The sequence below is a fragment of the Haliotis asinina genome, chromosome 3, assembly GCF_037392515.1.
Source record: "Haliotis asinina isolate JCU_RB_2024 chromosome 3, JCU_Hal_asi_v2, whole genome shotgun sequence".
In the NCBI taxonomy this organism is placed as follows: domain Eukaryota; kingdom Metazoa; phylum Mollusca; class Gastropoda; order Lepetellida; family Haliotidae; genus Haliotis; species Haliotis asinina.
The window spans coordinates 17074527-17096067 of record NC_090282.1 but is presented as its reverse complement, the minus strand read 5'-3'; the positions used below and the strand labels follow the sequence as shown (position 1 = coordinate 17096067).

At 41.2% G+C, this 21541-nt stretch overlaps 1 protein-coding gene across 1 annotated transcript; it reads left to right on the top strand.

The window, feature by feature from the left end:
* The first annotated feature begins 3669 nt into the window (after nt 1–3669).
* Nucleotides 3670–21355, top strand: LOC137277559 (neural cell adhesion molecule L1-like). The gene is made up of 12 exons (XM_067809352.1): nt 3670–3929; nt 8268–8376; nt 8938–9113; nt 11445–11630; nt 11754–11888; nt 13311–13407; nt 14271–14464; nt 15240–15386; nt 16139–16273; nt 16953–17309; nt 17857–17988; nt 19783–21355. The coding sequence occupies exons 1-12, from the start codon at nt 3848–3850 to the stop codon at nt 19854–19856; spliced, it is 1824 nt and encodes a 607-aa protein (XP_067665453.1). The 5' UTR covers nt 3670–3847; the 3' UTR covers nt 19857–21355.
* The last annotated feature ends 186 nt before the right edge of the window (nt 21356–21541 follow it).

The window sequence follows — 21541 nt, the reverse complement described above, 5'->3', positions numbered from 1 at the left end:
AGATACTGCCGATGTGACGGTAAATATTAACTCACTCACTCACTTAAGTGTATTTAGGAGGCAACAGAGTGCAATAGTGCTTTTAAGACACGTAAATACTATAAAACCAAACACATTGTCAGCTGCTGTGTGAGCAAAGCAGTTGTCAGTTTGTGACTTGTAAGTCACAATAAAAATCATTTCAAAATGTTTACGTTGTCTTTTTGGAAAGTATCCTAAATCAGTAGATTTAATTCTGTGCAGGATTCAACTGGCCGTTCTCCTTGCTGGTCACGACTGTTCGCGCGATAATGTGTAATAAAGTATTCTACAACTGAAACATTTGAACACATGAACAGTGGCGTATGTAAGTGCTTGTATTCGTTAGTTGACAACTAGCTAAACAGGGCATCCTGTAGTGCTACATCTCCCAGTACAAAAGCTTGTAGCGTCACATCTTGTAATGCTATATCTTGTAGTGCCACATCTGTAAGTGCTACATCTATCAGTGCTCCATCTTGTAGTTCTATACATCTTGAAGTAGCTTATCTGGTAGTACTGCAGCTAGTGGTGCCTTACCTTGTAGTGCTACATTTTGAAGTGTCTGACCTTGTAGTGCTATATTTGTCGTGCAACATTTTCTATTGGCACATCTGAGAGCGATTCATATCGTAGCGTTACATTTTGTTGTTAAGCATCTTATAGTAGAGGGGCTGTAGTGGCACACCTTGTAGTCCTACAGTTTATTATACATCTTGTATTGCTACAATGGTATGTAGGCCGTGTGTGTTTCCTACTTTGAAAAAGTAATGTATTGTTACAATTCCGCCAGTAAGGCCTGCAGCTCCAACATTTGTGGCACATGTACGTTGTTACATGCTGTTGCGGCAGAGCAGCGCTGCGTCCAATAAATTTACTGCTTTCTCAGACATTGTTTGAACATCGATGTGTGGTATTTCGAACACTGTAACAGCTGTGCTAACCCGAATCTGTTGTAACGAGGCGTGTGCCTTTAACCAACGTGCCCCTTGATCTCCGTTGGATAGACAGCACGGAATGCAATATTTAGGATGTGTATTTGTGAAAGTAAAATTGAATGCTCTCTACTGGCACTCTATACAAGATTCATACAACTTGCAATAACGCCAATTAACGAAAGCTGGATTCCGACAAAACATGAGAATCAGTTGACCTCATTTGATAGCTAAACACATCCACGTGGATTGTAATATACGAAATGATCATCAGCCGATCGTTACTTCAGCTGCGCTGTCTACAACGGAGGGAGCCCAGTCCCTACGGAGAAAAACGGAGAGAGGTCAGCGTATGTAAACCCAGTTCAACATAGCCTTGTTGCCATCATCCCACAGACATTTCCCCTGCATATCATGCAGGCACGGATCCCCGACATACAACACTGAAATCAAACAAAGAAATCAAATATCACGCATTGCGTGTATTCTTGTCGTGTATTTAGCGTGTCCCAGGCGGCGTTGATGGAAGCGGTGGTGTAAATAGACTGGTCCTAGCCTCTTGGACGGCTTGCATCAGACCACGACGACCAGCTTCAGCCAAGGATCGGTGCACCAACTTCAATTCAGGATTGATGTATGCAGTTTACGAAACGATTAAAACGCGTTGTAATAGTACCTCGAGTCTCACGAACATCATTTGATAAGTTTTGTTGCTTTTTTTCATTAAAGCTGCACTCAGCAACATTCATTCTGTATGGTGGTACCATGTAAATAATCGAGTCTGGACCAGACAATCCAGTCATCAACAGCATGAGCCTCGATCTGCGTAACTGGGATACGATGACAAGTGTCAGCCAAGTGACCGAGCCTGACCACCCGATCCCGTTCGTTGTCTCCTTCGAGAGATTCCCAGTCTAAAGGTTCTAGCTCAATAGGGCTTTACATGTCAGAAAGGACTTTGGCGGAATGAAATATGGCGTGGTTCAGGGATTGTGATGTAGACTGGTTTTCATGAGTTAATAACCACGCTTCGTTCATTGAAAATTATTGCGCAGTCATCGGGATCGTAAAGTGAAGTTGGTTTGACCCTTCTAACGAATGGCACAGAAGAAACCTTTCCTTTCAGTTTGCCGCTGCTACCCTTTAGATCGCTCTGCCACTAGGCCTAAATCTAGTTCCAACTCTGCCACTCTTGAAAAGCACACGTCTTTCAACGCTGTTTCATAGATTCCTGTATTTTCTTGTACATATGAATTGTATCTTGTTAGCGCTTTGAGTGAGTGAGTGAGTCAGTGAGTAAGCTTAGTTTTACTCCTCCTTCAGGAATAGTCCAGCATATATGGCGGCGGTCTGTAAATAATCGAGTCTGCACCAGTCAGTCTAGTCACTAACAGCATGACCATTGATCTTCGCAATTGGGATACGATGACGTGTCAACCGCTACGGTTAAAATTGCCGTGACTCTAAACACTGTGACCCAATAATAATTATCAATTAATCAATAATACAAGTTACATAAAGCACACACACGTAACACTCTCGTAACAAAATCAAGTCAGCGAGCCTGACCACCCGATCCCGTTAGTCTGTTCTAAGCCGTACTTTCACGGACACAGCACTTTCAGCACAATGTCGGCGATCCCCGCCTTCATCAATGGTTATTAAGTGGACGATCCCCTCCTTCATCAATAGTCATAAAGTGGACGATCTGCCTTCATCAATGGCCATAAAGTCGACGATCCCCTCCTTCATCAATGGTTATTAAGTGGACGATCCCCGCCTTCATCAATGGTCATAAAGTGGACGATCCCCGCCTTCATCAATGGTTATTAAGTCGACGATCCCCTCCTTCATCAATGGTCATAAAGTGGACGATCCCCTCCTTCATCAATAGTCATAAAGTGGACGATCTGCCTTCATCAATGGCCATAAAGTCGACGATCCCCTCCTTCAGCAATGGTCATAAAGTCGACGATCTCCCCTTCATCAATGGCCATAAAGTGGACGATCCCCTCCTTCATTAATGGTCATAAAGTGGACGATCCCCTCCTTCATCAATGGTCATAAAGTGGACGATGCCCCTTCATCAATGGCCATAATGTCGACGACCCCCTCCTTCATCTAGGGCCATGAAGTGCATGATCCCCTCCTACATCGATCGCCATAAAGTAGACGATCCCCTCCTTCATTAATGGTCATAAAGTGCACGATCCCATCCTACATCTATGGCCATAAGTGGACGATCCCCTTAACTGTACATCTATGGCCATAAGTGGACGATCCCCCCCTACTTCGATCGCCATGAAGTGGACGATCCTCTTATATCTATGGCCATAAAGTAGACGATCCCCTCCTTCATCAATGGTCATAAAGTGCACGGTCCCCTCCTACATCTATGGCCATAAGTGGACGATCCCTTCCTACATCGATCGCCATGAAATGCACGATCCTCTCCTACATCTATGGCCATAAGTGGACGATCCCCTCCTACATCGATCGCCATGAAATGCACGTTCCCCTCCTACATCTATGGCCATAAAGTGGACGATCCCCCTCCGATCGACATCAGTAGCCATGAGATGGACTCTAGCTCCCCGCCCTTGTCCCAATCGGAAGAGTTGCAGTTCCGCCGGATGAGTGAGACATGATGTAGGAAGGGGGAGGGGCGAGTGTGCGCTATCATACTCTAGTCTTCTGATTCTACATCCTTCTCGCCATACATCCTAGTAACCAACAGTGACCACAGTCAGAACGTCAGCGGACGTCGTCCCCGCACAACCGGAACAGCGGCTCCCTCATCTGCTGACGGACAGCAACACTGTGAATATTTAAGGATTTGGTGAAAGAACGATTAAGCCCTTAATACGAGATAGAGGTGCTGGTATTTACTGGAGATGAATATGCTGACGACGTATCTGTCGGGAATGTTGGTGATTCTGTGCTGTGGGTATACATTAAGCCAGGACCAGGCCGATGGTGAGTATATTCCAGTGAAATTAATGCACATGCCCATTCAATATTACTTCTTCGTTATTGATGTACATATTTGATGTTGACTTAGTTTTGGAACTCTCATTTGCCATGTTTCGGCGATCTTGTTTACTCCTTCTTTGGATGGCACTGTTGAAAATTGAGTCAGGTAAGGACAAGCTATGTGAATGAACAACTTCTCTCTTCAGGTGATGCGACGTTTCGATACAGATTCTTTTGTCGTTGTCAACCAGGTATATCAACAGTACCATCTTGACAAGAGTCTGTATCGAACGTCACGTCACCTGAATGAAGAAGCTGTTCATCCATAAAGTTCGCCCTTACCTTTCTTAGCTCAACAATGTTTTCTTAAAGTTGGTTATTTTCGAGTTCAACCCAGTAGTACTGTAGTGTAGACTTTCGCTTACTTGGCAGTTTACGAAACGATTAAAACATGTTGTAATAGTACCTCGAGTTTCACGAAGATCATTTGATAAGTTTTGTTGCCTTTTATTAACACTGCACTCAGCAACATTATTTCTGTATGGTGGTACCATGCAAATAATCGACTCTGTACCAGACAATACAGTGATCAACATCATAAGCAATGAACTACGTAATTGGGGTACGATGACATGAGGCAGCCATATCAGTGAGCCATGATCATCTTCTTGTAAGAATGGACTTAGGCGTCTTGGTAGATGTTGGTAGAACAACTGGACATTTTTAGTCTAGCTTTACGCCGCACTCAGCAATATTCCAGCCATATACGGTATACCAGCATGAACAACTGTCAGCTGTATAAAATAATATACATTCTATGTAGACGTATGAGATGAGTGGCCATCGCTTCGCATTGCGTCGCATAACAGTGAATCCTTATAGTAAGGAACAACGAACAGAAAGCCATCCTGTATCATGACAGGTGTATTGCGATCAAAAGGCAGTAACGGCATTTAGTTCGTGAATTCACTTTTCTGTAATTGTTCATTCATCGAAGTGGTGGCCGGACCTATATCTAGGAACCAATTTATAGATTTCCACAAAGTACCTTTGTGTGTGGGAGTAGAGAAAGGGTTATTAACGCATGGGGCACGAATCTTGACGATGGATACAATACTCCTATTGTACGATTACCAACCGAGCCCTGACCAAAGCAACATTGACAATCCCTGCATTTCCTGAAGGAAAGAGAAGAGGCGTATGGTTATTCATATTACGATAAACTCAACCGAGGTTACCACATGTCTGGCAAGTAGGATAAATCAGAATTAACAGAGTTTTCCTTTATCAATCAAGCGTAGGTTAGGACTAAACCTGAAATAAGAAAGTTCAGAACGCAAAAAAGGGCGTGGACTACAGTGGGAGGGACACTATAGACATGTGCATTACCATGAGGGAGTGTATTGAACTATATTCCAGGTAAAACTTTTTGACTTTTTAAAAGAATTTATACCACGGGTTAACAAGATTTATTGGCAAGTAAAGCTGCCAGTATAGCTTTTGTCCATAATGCATGAAAATGACGAGAAAGTTGAAAATATCTCATGAAACCTAAAAACGGATGTAATATGTTCATTCATTCATTATTCTAAGGTATTCATCGCAACCTTCAACAAGCTTAGTTTCCCAGACATATATCACAATACGTATGTTCTTATATACCCAATCGTTAAAATCCATGGTAAACACACATATACCCAGGTTCACGACAATGGAGCACTAAGTACACATCAACTCTCTGGAGTCGTAGGTCATTGTCCAAAGTTATCCATATCTACTTGATAACTATGGTGCACTACATTGACGAGGACTGCACGCCTGATGTCATCGCTAAAGTTCATTAGCTGATGAAATAATGAATGAAAGTATTTTAATGAATATTATTACAGGTAAGTATTTATCAGTGTACGTAATTATGATCAGATATGACATATGCAGTTATCAAAGTGAGAATGATTTCACTTATCTGTGTTTGGTGCCAAAACGAAAAAAGAAGCACTTAATGCAATAGAAATGAGTGCAACCCGACGTCAAGCCATACCCAGGAAGGCAAACTCAGGTTTGGCAGAATGAACTGTAAACAGGCAATAAACAGCAGGAATATTGGACTGAAGGCGGAATCAGAGGCAGATAGACAAACACAGACGAACACAGGAATGCAATTGTCTTCTTAAACGTATTTGGCTTTTATTGGGCCATTTTATCAACACTTCATAAGGTCATGTCGCCTGTCAATTTTAAGCTTAGCAAATGTTTATCACCATTTACCTCTCACCTGTGTAAATTGTTACGTAAACATCATCATGGCACATGTTTATATTTTATGTACACTTGTTAATATTGTATATTCTTTGTTCTTGTACCACCGATGGTGATTTATGAGAATAAAGATTTTGAAGTTGAAGTATAAAGTTCTAAAGAATCGAAGATTATAACTATGTTCTGAAAAGAATTCTCTCTACACCTGACATGGATTATGCTTCCCGGCACCTTATCTTTAGCTATGACGGTACTCTCCCAGGAAAACAGAACAATACATTTTAATCGTCCCGGGACATCTGAAGAATAAACTTTAGCCTTCCCGGTACGACACCGGAGAGAATAACCTGGACATAGACAAACAGACTTGTGGATAGAATGGGTTGTACACAGAAAAAACAGACCTGTGGATAGAATGAGCGATATACTTACAAACGGACTTGTGGATAGAATAGGTTGTACACAGACAAAAGACCTGTGGATAGAATGTACTGTAGACATACAAACAGACTTGTGGATAGAAAAAGCTGTACTCAGACAAGTAGACTTGTGGATAGAAGAAACTGTACATAGGCAAGCAGAGATGTGGCTAGAATGAATTAGTACTGTATATAGGCAGAGATGTGGGTTTAATGAGCTGTACACAGACAAATAGAGATGTGGGTAGAATGGGCTGTACATAGACAAAGAGACTTGTGGATAGAAATAGCTGTACACAGACAAATAGAGATGTGGATAGAATGGGCTGTACACAGACAAATAGAGATGTGGGTAGAATGGGCTGTACACAGACAAATAGAGATGTGGGTAGAATGGGTTGTACAAAGACAAATAGAGATGTGGGTAGAATGGGCTGTACACAGACACATAGAGATGTGGGTAGAAAGGGCTGTACACAGACAAATAGAGATGTGGGTAGAATGGGCTGTACAAAGACAAATAGAGATGTGGGTAGAATTGGCTGTACAAAGACAAATAGAGATGTGGGTAGAATGGGCTGTACACAGACACATAGAGATGTGGGTAGAATGGGCTGTACACAGACAAATAGAGATGTGGGTAGAATGGGCTGTACACAGACACATAGAGATGTGGGTAGAAAGGGCTATGCAAAGACAAATAGAGATGTGGATAGAATGGACTGTACACAGACACATAGAGATGTGGGTAGAATGGGCTGTACAAAGACAAATAGAGATGTGGGTAGAAAGGGCTGTACACAGACAAATAGAGATGTGGGTAGAACGGGCTGTACACAGACAAATAGAGATGTGGGTAGAATGGACTGTACACAGACAAATAGAGATGTGGGTAGAATGGGCTGTACACAGACAAATAGAGATGTGGGTAGAATGGGCTGTACACAGACACATAGAGATGTGGGTAGAATGGGCTGTACACAGACAAATAGAGATGTGGGTAGAATGGGCTGTACACAGACACATAGAGATGTGGGTAGAAAGGGCTATGCACAGACACATAGAGATGTGGGTAGAATGGGCTGTACACAGACAAATAGAGATGTGGGTAGAAAGGGCTGTACACAGACACATAGAGATGTGGGTAGAATGGGCTGTACACAGACACATAGATGTGGGTAGAATGGGCTGTACACAGACACATAGAGATGTGGGTAGAATGGGCTGTACACAGACACATAGAGATGTGGGTAGAAAGGGCTGTACACAGACAAATACACATGTTGGTAGAATGGGCTGTACAAAGACAAATAGAGATGTGGATAGAATTAACTGAACATTGATGAACCAAGAAGTAGGCAGCATATTAACGGTTAACATAGGCAAGATGTGGCTTTGGCAGAATGACTTGTACACAGGCGATGTCAGTAACAATTAGCATGACTGATTCATGTGCACCTACACGAATACAGGTCCTTAAGCTAATAGATCGATCACAGTTGTGTTTGCTATCGCTTTTATAGTGGTGATTTCACCTGATTACATTGAGACAATACGTGAATACTCCTCTTCTTCAGATCACAGAATTTCAGAGGAAGACATTAAATCAATGTTTATGTTGGTATGGATTATAGAAGATACATGTTTGTCGCTGTGTTTTCAGTTCGAGTCCCACCCACAGTGGATACACCTCTCTTAGCACGGACAGATTACTTCAGCACAGGATCAAACTTCACGTTGTCTTGTAATGCGACTGGAACTCCACAACCGAAGTAAGTGTACATCCAGCACCTTCACATGAGAGAGGGAAAGAAAGAGAGAGAGAGGAGGCGGAGAGGTGAAAGAGAGGAGGGAGGGAGAGAAAGAGTGAGGGAGGAAGAGAGAGTGAAGGGTTGAAAGAGAGGAGGGAGGGAGAGGAGACAGGGGGGAAAAGAGAATGAAGGGGAGTGAGAAAGAGAGGGTGAAAGAGAGGAGTAGGAGAGAGGAATGGTGAAAGGGAGAGAGAGGCCTGGGAGGAAGAAGGAAGATGGTGAGGGATTAAGAAAGCGAGGGATTGAGAAAAAGCGAGAGGGGAGAAAGGGATCGATAAAGACAGAGAGGGAGGGAAGATAGAGAGATTGGGGGAGTGATGGGGACGAGAAAGAGCGGGAGATACATATTTAACATACGTTGGTTGTGTAATACAACCAGGTAGGTAGGACAATGATGAGGTGGGAGACTAAAAACGTTGGCAGTGACGTTATTTTTGTCAGGGAGCTCGATGGATCTAGATACACCCCGGCGCCCTTCCAATGACATCTCCTCTCACCCTAATGCTTGATGTGTTAATATAGGTACACTTGGCACAAAGATGGCACGAATTTCACATCTGATTACATCAGTGTCAACCCAATCACAGGCTCTCTGTTGGTGAAGTCCGCCACGATACGCGAGGAAGGAAGATACAGATGTTTAGCAACCAACACGTGGGGCACGGCGGTGTCACAAGAAGTAGAGATGTTACTCGTCAGTAAGTAATAGTGAGTGAGTGAGTGAGTGATTTTAGTTTTACGCCGCACTCAGTAATATCCCAGCTATATGGCGGCGCTCTGTAAACAATTGAGTCTGGTCCAGACAATCCAGTGATCAACAGCACGAGGATCGATCTGTGCAGTTGGGATATGATGACATGTGTCAACCAAGTCATCGAACCTAACCACCCGATCCCGTTAATCGCCTGTTACGACAAGCATAGTCGCCTCTTACGACAATCATAGTCGCCTTTAATGGTAAGCGTGTGTTGCTGAAGGCCTATTCTACCCGGGGACCTTCACGGGTCCAGTATATAATAAGGCACACTGCATGCATACTGTAAGCGATCAGTACGGCAATCATGTGCAATGCATGCTTTGTGTAAGTCGCATCAAATATGAAGAATTTCATCAGTCACACATAAAGCATGTGATTAGTTAGTCAATCATGCACAATGCATATGGTCAGTACGTCAATCACGGATAATGCATGTGGTCAGTAAGACAATCATGCACACTCCACGCAAACCTTAGCCAATCATGCAACAGAGCATAGCAACAGTTCATACATGGTGAAAAATGACAATGAGTTATTTCAGTTGTATCTGAGTTAAGACGGAAGTGGGGTATGTCTATATATCGGATGGTGTCATACGTACGGACTTTCATAAAAAAAATTCGTACAATGTCATAAATGATGCAATACATTGTCATACATAGTTGCATACACTGTCATACATACTGACGTACAGAATAATTTCATAGACTGTCATAGATAATTTCATACAATGTCATTAATACATAGAGGATACTAAACTCGCTTCCGTGTAATACCATTTTTATTAAACGAGTTAATGATTTGGTATCAAACGAGCCAAAGCGAGTTTGATACTAAATCTTTAACGAGTTTCATGAAAATGCTACTTCACGGATGCGAGTTTAGTATTCTGTTTATTACTCGCCAACATAAATTGACAGAAACTGCGACGAAATTGCCTACAGTGTGAGGACTCTCAGCTTTCAAATGAAGCAAGGTCTAGTAAAATCGCGACATCAGCATTAGCATTGTGACGTCACAACTTTGAACCATTTTGACGTCATAGGTCAAGCGGTATTACACTAGTGTAATACTGAAGTGAAAATATTACACTGCAGTATCTTCAATGGGCGAGTAATAATGTACTATACTGCCATACATAGTTACGTACGCTGTCATATATAGTTACATAAACTGTCGTGAAATATACGGTTTATACAAGGTTATACATAATTTGATACCATTTCATAATTAATGTCACATACTGTCATACAAAGTTTCATTCACTGTCGTGACTAAAGTCAAACAATTTCATACTTAGTTACATACACTGTCATAAATAATTACACACAATGTCACAATTGTATACATACACTGGCATTAATAATTTTATACAAGATCATAAGTGATTAAACGCAGTGTCATAAATAATTTCATACCATGTCATAATTAATGTCATACACTGTTACATACACAGTTACACATAGTTACATACACGTTTACATAGATTTATACACTGTTATATACAGTTACACACACTTCCATACATAGTTAGTTTCATACACTGTCATACACAATTACACACACTGCCATACCTGGTTACATAGTTTCATACAATGTCATACACATTTACACACACTGTCATACATAGTTACATAGTTTCATACATTGCCAGACACAGTTACACACACTGGCATAGACAGTTTATATAGTTTCATACAGTGTCATACACGGTTACACACACTGTCATATCTGGTTACATAGTTTTATATATTGTCATACAATTACACACACTGTCATACATAGTTACATAGTTTCGTACACTGTTATATACATTTGCACACACTGTCGTACGTAGTTACACAGCTTCATACGCTGACATACACAGTTACACACACTGCCATACATGGCTACATAGTTTTATATGTTGTCATACATAGTTACATAGTTACTTACACTGTCATACACAGTTACACACACTGCCGTACATCGTTACATAGTTACATACACTACCATACACAGTTACACGCACTGCCATACATGGTTACATAGTTTCATATATTGTCGCACAGTTACACACACTGCCATACATGGTTACACAGTTTCATACACTGTCATACACAGTTACACACACCGCCCTACGTAGTAACATAGTTTCACTGTCATACACAGTTACACACACTGTCATGCATAGTTTCATACACTGTTACAGCATAGTTAGAGACAATGTCATACAAAGTTTCATATGTAACTGACCTACAGCGAGGTTGACACGGTGTACATTGGTTTACAGGAGGGAACAGGTTTGATGACATCGGTTTCCGACCGATGACTAAGGTAGCAGGAGAGAGTGCCTCAATGCGGTGTGAAAATCCCCCTGATTCTGTCCCTCTCGGCTCCTTCGCCTGGTATCTTGTCGACAGCAAAGACAAACAACGCAGTTTCAACCCAGCAAAGAGATACGGCGTGGACGAGACAGGTTGGCCAGTGGATCTCTCTGTGTAATCACAAACCCTACTGGGGGAATGTATTCTCAAGTCTTTAAATACAACGTGTAACAATTTTCAGCGTGTGGTGTTTATATCGTGTTTCTTTAATCCAGGTACGCTACATTTTGCTTACTTGGAAGAGGATGACCGCAAGGACGGAAAGCTGTATGCTTGCGGCCTCCACAACCCTAAGACAGACAACATCTACCTCGGCAGCAAAGTCGACCTCACAGTTACACCTGGATCAGGTACGACCTCTGACCCACATGTTGCAAAGAAGTCCTATTTCATGCATCAGGCAAGAAACACTTTTCATGGAAATTGTGTGGACCCGTGAAGATCCGGGTTAGGACCGGTCTTCAATAACCTATGCTTGTCGTAAAAGGCGACTAGAGCGATGAAGTGGTCAGGCCTGGTATCCCAAACCTGATATCGTATCCCATTTGAGTAGAACGATGTTCATGCTGTTAGTCATTGGATTGTCTGGTCCAGACTCGCCTGACAAACCGAGGTCATATAGCTGGAATATTGCTGAGTGCGGCGTTAAACAATATCCTGACCAAACCAAGCCAAATGATATGAATATTAGGTGCAACTCGTCGGTACAGGTACATGCTTATCCTACTTGAACACCCGGTGTCGCTACAGCTTGTGAGTGATTCCTACCATGTTCAACTCGCAATTGCCTTTTTAGCCCAGTTTGTTTGGCTATAGTCGAGATTGCTGGCTCTATGCTGTTGACATAACATTCTGACTCATGCCAGATTTCGGTCAGTTGAAAAATAGTGAAGTCGTCACTCAGTTCAGAGGACCTCTGTTTTTGGTTTTATAGAAGAAATCACAAGTTGTCTGTAACTATATTCGATTCTGGATTACGGGGTGTGCCTCTGAGATAAGACCAAAGATGTAGTTTTCATCAGTATTATAGAGCAGTGAGGCAATTCGGAAAAGATTGAGCATTCAGTAAAACACCACCACGTTATCTTGGTATTATAGCCTATTTATACCAGTTTAATATATCGTATTTTGACAGCTGAGGTTGGTTGGTTTGTTTTCCTTAACACCTCACGCAACAATATCCCAGCTGACAATATCTCAGTCTGTGAAAGAATATGTCCCGGGCAGACAATCCACTGATTAATATCATGAACGCAGGCGGATCCAGAGTGGGGTACAGGGGTGCGCACCCCACGAGCCATCTACTAGCTATGTTACGTGTAGTATTGTTGTGGTTGTTGTGCAGTGACGTCTAAGTACTTTCACATATTAGTTTTAAATACAACAATGTGATAATCTAGTAACAGTTATATCACTGCATTTGTCCACATACTTTACATATCACTACTGAGTGTCTCACTATGATATGATCTTAAAATGGCTGCAGTATTGCTGATGCGAGTTTTACCGCGTACATCTAACTGCCACTATATGTACAGGCGCATCCAAATGGGAGTACAGCGCCTTTCTCAAGAGCGTGCATCACCAATTTCCCAAAATGCGGTATCCACATAATATACTGGACAAATATAGTTAGTAGTTAATGTATATAAATTTTGAAATTATGAGTAATGATCTATTTCTTCATAGACAATCTGATCAATATAAAAATACCTGTTCCTAAATCATTTTGTCCATTACTTGTAGCTCTATAAGTATGTATTTTGTCTCAGGTACCAGTGACAGTAAACCACGAATACTGTACATGAGCGGAGTGAAGAAAGGATTTATTGGCAAGAGCGTCATCCTTGAATGTTTCTTCGGTGGAAAGTAAGATAATCCATCTATGACGCTGTTCGCAGAGATAATGCTCTCATACGAATAGTTTTCATGGTACTTTCTATTCATGTAGTTCCATTTTCGAAAATACTTGTCGTTGCTGATTACGCTTGTTTTCATATATCTTTCACCAATGCATTGCCTTTCGCGCTCATTGAGTGAGTATGGCTGTACACCGCCTTTAACAATATTCCAGCAATATCACGACGAGTCTCACCAGAAATGGGCTTCACACACTGAACCATGTGGAGAATCGAACTCGTGTCTTCAACGTGACGAGCTGACGCTTAAACCACTATGCTACCCCTCCGCCCTCTTTCGCGCCTAGAGGATAGATTGATATGAATACGCACTGACATTAAGAAAGTGATCAAATGTTACACATGTCATATTTGGGACAACTCTGAACTATCAAGTAGCCCTTAGTTGGTTGCCAGAAGACAGTTGCCTGCATCTTCTTGTTTTCGTGAACTAGAATCAGTGCCAACCATGGCCACTTTTAGGAGCGACAGCCATGCAGCCTACGCCATTGAAGGCCAGATGCTAGTTCCGTGGCAAAGTGCCGGGAAATATCATGATAGAACGTATTTTGGGGGCCCATTTTCCGTCAACTCCAAGATGGCGTCCAAGATGGCAGCTAAAAATCAAGGATCTTGGACACCATCTTGGACTTTCGAAAAATGGGCCTAAAAAATCCGGTACACTCCCAAAAAATGTTTCTTCATGATATGCCCCAGCACTTTGCAGTTTCGATCATGCTCTAATCCGGCGTGTAACGATCAACTTCAGAACAGATCTGAGCTACTGAACTATGGTACTCGTTGCAAGTGAATCCATGTTTTTATTCGTGGTAGACCTGTTCCTGATATCCAGTGGTATGACAAGTACAACAACGCTATATTCCCCAACAACACCCACTTCAACATCGAGGACCATGGTCGACGCGTGAAGATTCCCAGGGTCACCGACTACGACGAGGGCACTTACACGTGTGAAGCCAGCAACTCACAAGGGCGATTGAAGGAGACGACGTTCCTCAACGTTACCTGTACGCCAACTCTAATGGTTGATTATACAGTCATTCCTATGACTATAAAGTGTCATACTGGGTACCATGCATTGTTACACTTGACTCAATATATTGTCATACATGGTACTGTATATCGTTATATTTGACTTCATATACTTGGTGACCCGTGAAGGTTCCGGGTTAGAATAGGCCTTCAGCAACCTATGCTTGCCATAAAAGGCGACTATGTTTGTCGTAAGAGGCGACCAACGGGATCGGGTGGTCAGGCCCGCTGACTTGGTTGACCCAATTGCGCAGATCGATGCTCATGTTGTTGATCACTGGAGTGTCTGATACAGACTCGATTATGTACAGACCGCCGCCATATAGCTGGAATATTGCTGAGTGCGGCGTAAAACTCATCTCACTCACTCACATATACTTGGTTACAACTTGTCATACATGATTACTAGTACTCAATTTGTCATACTTAGTTACATAGTTTGCTTATGGTTACATAGTTTCTCTTTCACGGTTGCACAGTTTCTCATACATGGTTACATAGTTTCTCATACGTAATTACATAGTTTGTCATATGCTTCAGTTATTGCATAGTTGTCGTACATGGTACTACACAATATCGGTACATACGCTCTCATACATGCTGTCATGAAAGCGTCATACATTCTGAGATACATAGTTATGAATACTGTCATAAATATTTCAATCGTGTTATACACATTTTCACAATATATACGAGCATACATAGTTAGGTATGCAAACATAAAACTGTAACCACCGTGTCATGTTTTAGCCCGGCCGATGTGGGTGGAACCGCCGTTGTCACAGACAGTCGTGGAGGGCAGCAACGTCACGTTCACCTGTATATCGAAAGGCGCCGACACAGAAAACACACCTTCGCCCCCAATATGGTATCAGAACGGAGAACAGCTTCCCCAGAGTACGAGATCTGCATCAGTCTAACACAATGTAACATGTTGTCTAGACATACCCGTATCATCTCATCGTTCAGTATCGTGATACCCGTGAAACACTGGTTGACATCGTATCGCAACGGCGTAGATCAATACTCATGGTGTTTATCACTGGATCGTCCGGTCCAGATTCGACTATTCACAGTATGCCGTCATCGTATCGCAACGGCGTAGGTCAATACTCATGATGTTTATCACTGGATCGTCTGGTCCAGATTCGACTATTCACAGTCTGCCGTCGTCGTATCGCAACGGCGTAGATCAATACTCATGATGTTTATCACTGGATCGTCTGGTCCAGATTCGACTATTCACAGTCTGTCGTCATATGGCTGGATTATTGCTGAATACGGCCTTCAACGTCAAACCAACCAAATTACTATGATGACACCCCTGTAGAGATCTGCTTGTCATAAGAGACAATATCTGTCATGCTGGCACGTTTGATGGATATCATATATTGCAGTTGCGAGGAGAGATACTCATGATTTCAGTGACTAGACTGACTTGTTCAGATTGGATTATTAACGAATGGGTTATAAACTACCAAGAAAACAAACACTCGTTATTTGGGTTAACTATCTGTCGCTGTGTTACAGCAATGTGCAGGATTCTATTCGATACAGTAAGCTCTATCTCTTTACCAGTGTGCTACACTTGATGATTACTAGTTTCTCTTAGGCTACTGTTACTGTAACTATGTTGGGGTTTTTTCCAGACGACAAGAGAATCATCGACTTCACCAAGTTCCGACTGCTCGATGTATCACGTGACACGGACATCATGAACGTGCAGTGTTTAGTACAGAACGAGTTTGGCAGCATCTTCCAGGACGCATATTTGAATATTCTGTGTATGTCAGTCATGTCTTCTCTTCACATCTAGCATAGTGTGAATACATTATTTCGTAAATCAGATGGCCTCGTGACGAAGTCTCCAAAGGCCCGTGTGTGGGGTTACGCCCCTTAGCAAGTATGAATTCGCTGATCATGGAGTCAAATGCTAGATTCTCTTTGGTCTTCCAATAATAATAAGCTGACATTCCGAGGTAGAACTGAAATTAAGTTTAAAAGGCGTTAAACCCATTCCCTGCTTGTCCTGCCACATTTAGTTACGCCGCCATCATACAGTGGAAGATTGAGCTAGGAACATGTTAACAATACATTGAACCACAACCTCGATTGTTTAGAGCCATTTAATGACTATACTATACTGAATAACGAGTGTAAACCTTGGAGTTATGTGCTCCACTGTTTGTTTTTTCAATGCCCGAATTTCGAATTACACAACGTTAAATTTGCTGTCCGATGAAATTACCTTTGGTGTCGAGAGAAATTCCATGCTAAGTTAGAATTAGGGGTAATGGCTGGTGACGCACTTCCGGAACAAAAATATAGTGGAAAATTGTCCAGGGTCATATCAATAATGGTCAAGAGAGCCAAGGATATGCCGACCCTGATAACCTACAAATATCCGTCAGTCTATGCATGACGTGTACACATCTTTAATTACACACAGATGTTTTCTTACAGCCCCAATCACAATACAGGCGCGCCCGTCTCCAGTTATCCGCGTTGTACCAGGAGATGTGAAGACGTTGTCGGTCTCTGCTGTCACTGACCCCAGTCGGACGCTCGTGTTCCGCTGGACGCTCAACAGTGAAGACATAAGGCATTCTCAACCTGGTATTACACTGCGTAGCAACGACACTAACAGCGTCATCACCATCAACACCACAAACGTTGGCCCTGAGAACCTGGACACTGTGCTGGGGCTGTACGCGTGTATTGTCAGCCATGATGTTCAGTACGTGGTCGTCAGTTCCGACGTAAGGAGGATGCCGTCAACAACAGAACCCACCACAACAGAGGCTCAGCCGGTCACGGAAGGTCTGTATACTTGAAGGGTGGTTGGGTAGCCCGGTGGTTAAAGCGTTCGCTCGTCACGCTGAAGACCCGGTTTCGATTCCCATATGGATGCAATGTGTGAAGCCACTTCTTGTGTTCTTCTGGCTGTGAGATTACTGGTCAGGGTGCCATTGTACAACGTACAAAGAGATCCTTAATATCTTCCTGTATGGATTCGCTCATGGCACTAACATACTGAAAATATTGAATGTCTGTTGGTGGGTGTTATGTTTTTGATGATACTCACGAGAGAAAAACAAAAAAAGCCCATGTTTGTATGCTCTACCTCAAATGTTTTACATTCTTGTTTCCCTTGCATATATTTCGGTGAGACTCCCGATTTCAGTCCTCTGACACCCGACCCCGGGAGAAGATGACCGGTCACTTACACTGACCTCATCCGTGATGTTGGAAGTTGTCTGTATCACCGAGTTTCACTGTTTCACTGTGTCTGCTGCAGGTTTTTATATAGGCTCGTTGCTATTGGTGACGTTTATTACAAGATAAAGCACACGTTGTTGTATTGCAGGCATCAGAGAGGCAGCTTCGACTGGCATGTGGTGGGTGTTGGCGGTGGTCTTGGGGCTGCTGTTGGTGGTAGGGAGTGTTGTCCTGATCGTCTTGGTTCTCCGTCACCGATACCCAAAGCGTGTTTACTTGTGTAAGTATTTATCCAAGGATACTCAAAGCGTGTTCACTTGTGTAAGTATTTATCCAAGGATACCCAAAGCCTGTTTACTTGTGTAAATATTTATCCAAGGATACTCAAAGCGTGTTTACTTGTGTAAGTATTTATGCAAGGATACTCAAAGCCTGTTTACTTGTGTAAGTATTTATCCAAGGATACTCAAAGCGTGTTTACTTGTGTAAGTATTTATCCAAGGATACTCAAAGCGTGTTTACTTGTGTAAATATTTATCCAAGGATACTCAAAGCGTGTTTACTTGTGTAAGTATTTATCCAAGGATACCCAAAGCCTGTTTACTTGTGTAAATATTTATCCAAGGATACTCAAAGCGTGTTTACTTGTGTAAGTATTTATGCAAGGATACTCAAAGCCTGTTTACTTGTGTAAGTATTTATCCAAGGATACTCAAAGCGTGTTTACTTGTGTAAGTATTTATCCAAGGATACTCAAAGCGTGTTTACTTGTGTAAATATTTATCCAAGGATACTCAAAGCCTGTTTACTTGTGTAAGTATTTATGCAAGGATACTCAAAGCCTGTTTACTTGTGTAAATATTTATCCAAGGATACTCAAAGCGTGTTTACTTGTGTAAGTATTTATCCAAGGATACCCAAAGCCTGTTTACTTGTGTAAGTATTTATCCAAGGATACTCAAAGCGTGTTTACTTGTGTAAGTATTTATGCAAGGATACTCAAAGCCTGTTTACTTGTGTAAGTATTTATCCAAGGATACTCAAAGCGTGTTTACTTGTGTAAGTATTTATCCAAGGATACTCAAAGCGTGTTTACTTGTGTAAGTATTTATCCAAGGATACCCAAAGCCTGTTTACTTGTGTAAATATTTATCCAAGGATACTCAAAGCGTGTTTACTTGTGTAAGTATTTATGCAAGGATACTCAAAGCCTGTTTACTTGTGTAAGTATTTATCCAAGGATACTCAAAGCGTGTTTACTTGTGTAAGTATTTATCCAAGGATACTCAAAGCGTGTTTACTTGTGTAAATATTTATCCAAGGATACTCAAAGCCTGTTTACTTGTGTAAGTATTTATGCAAGGATACTCAAAGCGCGTTTACTTGTGTAAGTATTTTTCCAAGGATACTCAAAGCGTGTTTACTTGTGTAAGTATTTATCCAAGGATACTCAAAGCGTGTTTACTTGTGTAAGTATTTATCCAAGGATACTCAAAGCCTGTTTACTTGTGTAAGTATTTATGCAAGGATACTCAAAGCCTGTTTACTTGTGTAAGTATTTATCCAAGGATACTCAAAGCGTGTTTACTTGTGTAAGTATTTATCCAAGGATACTCAAAGCGTGTTTACTTGTGTAAGTATTTATCCAAGGATACTCAAAGCCTGTTTACTTGTGTAAGTATTTATGCAAGGATACTCAAAGCCTGTTTACTTGTGTAAGTATTTATCCAAGGATACCCAAAGTGTGTTTACCTTTGTAAGCATTCTTTTAAAGATACCGAATCTACTTTCTTCTGTAAGGGACTGTTCATAATTTACGGTTTGGGGGTGTCAATGATTTTTATGGATTTTTAACACCCTATGAAGTTTCCTTACATATTCATTCAGAGATACCCAAAACATATTCACCTGTGCACCCAAAAATAAGAATCTTTGTATGTCAGGGACTCGGTGAAGTCAGTTAACTATATTTGATTACTCAATCCACCCTTTACAGATGTCATTTCCAGACTACCAGGTTGTTGCCAGAGATGTGCATTGTATGCAATATAACACATAATTCTGTCTGTTTCAGTGGAGAAAAAGGAACTGAAAAACAAGTTGGACCCACAACGAGATCTAGAGAATGATTACTTTCAGACTCTCTGAAGAGTGAGTGAGGGAGCGAGTGAGTGAGTAAGCATGTGAGTAAGTGTGTGAGTAAGTGTGTGAATAAGTGTTTCTTGTTTTAAGGCTGCACTCAGCAATATTCCAACATTATGACAGCGGTCTGTTGATGTTTCTCTAGACAATCCACTTATCAACATCATGAGCATCAATCTACCATCTACACAACTGGCATACGATGATATGTGTCAACTAAGTAAGCAGGCCTGACCACCAGATCACTTCTTACAACAAGCATGGGTTGCTGAAGACCAATTCTAACCATGATGATAAGTGTCACGATATATTCTTAGGATGATATGACAGAATGAGTGAGTTTAGTACAACATACATATGTTCAATAGGTATGTATTTGAATTAAACCACATGGTGTCATCTTGGTGGTGTCTGAAGGGCTACCACTTGGTACAGGCAAACCAAGAAACATGAATGAATGTACTTGGGATTCAAACCCACAATCACAGATTTCTGTCATACCTACATGTCATAGTGATGACTTGTTAACTTTCACTATTGCAATGTATAATGATGATGATTTATTTAAGAGACATTTTTTAATTTGAGGAATATTAACCTGGTAGATAATTACGAAATCAAGAAGTTATCTGTAAAGTTTGTTATGATGATGATGACAATAATCATTTCAATGTTACAAATTTGCTTAACAATCGAACAAACAGTTCATATGTGAACAGTACCCCTAAACAGTATGAATTATTTTCGAAAATTTTGTTTAGAACAGCTGCCTGAAGTAAGTGGCTATAATTACACTTGTGAGTCTAAACTGTTGAAAGGAAGTATATATTTTCTCATGGTAGCATCTCATTATCTGATATAATATCATGGATTGTACATATATATTAGTGATTTTAGATTTCAGTCTTTAAACCAGGTAAACACAACAAGACAATTTTGCCCAAACCCCTCAGCATAGTTTCCCTTTAACATTCACCATTTTTTTAACTGACACACAAGTACATGTCAATATGACTTTCAGTGTGTAAATTATTACCCTCAATGTGTTATACATGTATATCTCATCAAAATGCTACACAATAATCAACATGTACACAATGTTTTGATTTTTCTATACAAAGCATTTTTAAATCTGGCAGCAACATTCCTTTGAAATCATATAGTATATATGCATGGAAACTAATAAGGCAACACAAGAAAGTACAAGTGCTCCTTTATTGTTTTCCAGATTTCTCACAAGGTATGTATTGTACTGTGGGTGAAATCCTGGAAATACATAACGGAACACTAGTACATGTACTTTCATGTATCCCCTTATATGTTTCAATGAATATAAATGTTGGAGTTTATCACATATATATACATCTGGCGTTTAGAATAAACAAGAATATTGTGTTGTTACTTGCCACTGTGATTGAGCTCTATCTGCAGTCAATCTTCCAGTCTCTCTTGACAATCATGTACTTAGCTGATGTTTAAAATAAACAAGAATGTTGTGTTGTTACTAGTCCCTGTGACATGTCAATCTGCAGTCGACCTACCTGTTATTGGCCAAACCTTCACAAGTAGTATAGGGTATGGGGGTTCTTCACATTAAAACCAACAATGCAATTATTCAATGACCAGGGTTGAGTTCAACATTATGTTTACAAGTAATGCTCTGACATTGTTGTGACATGCACTACTCACAG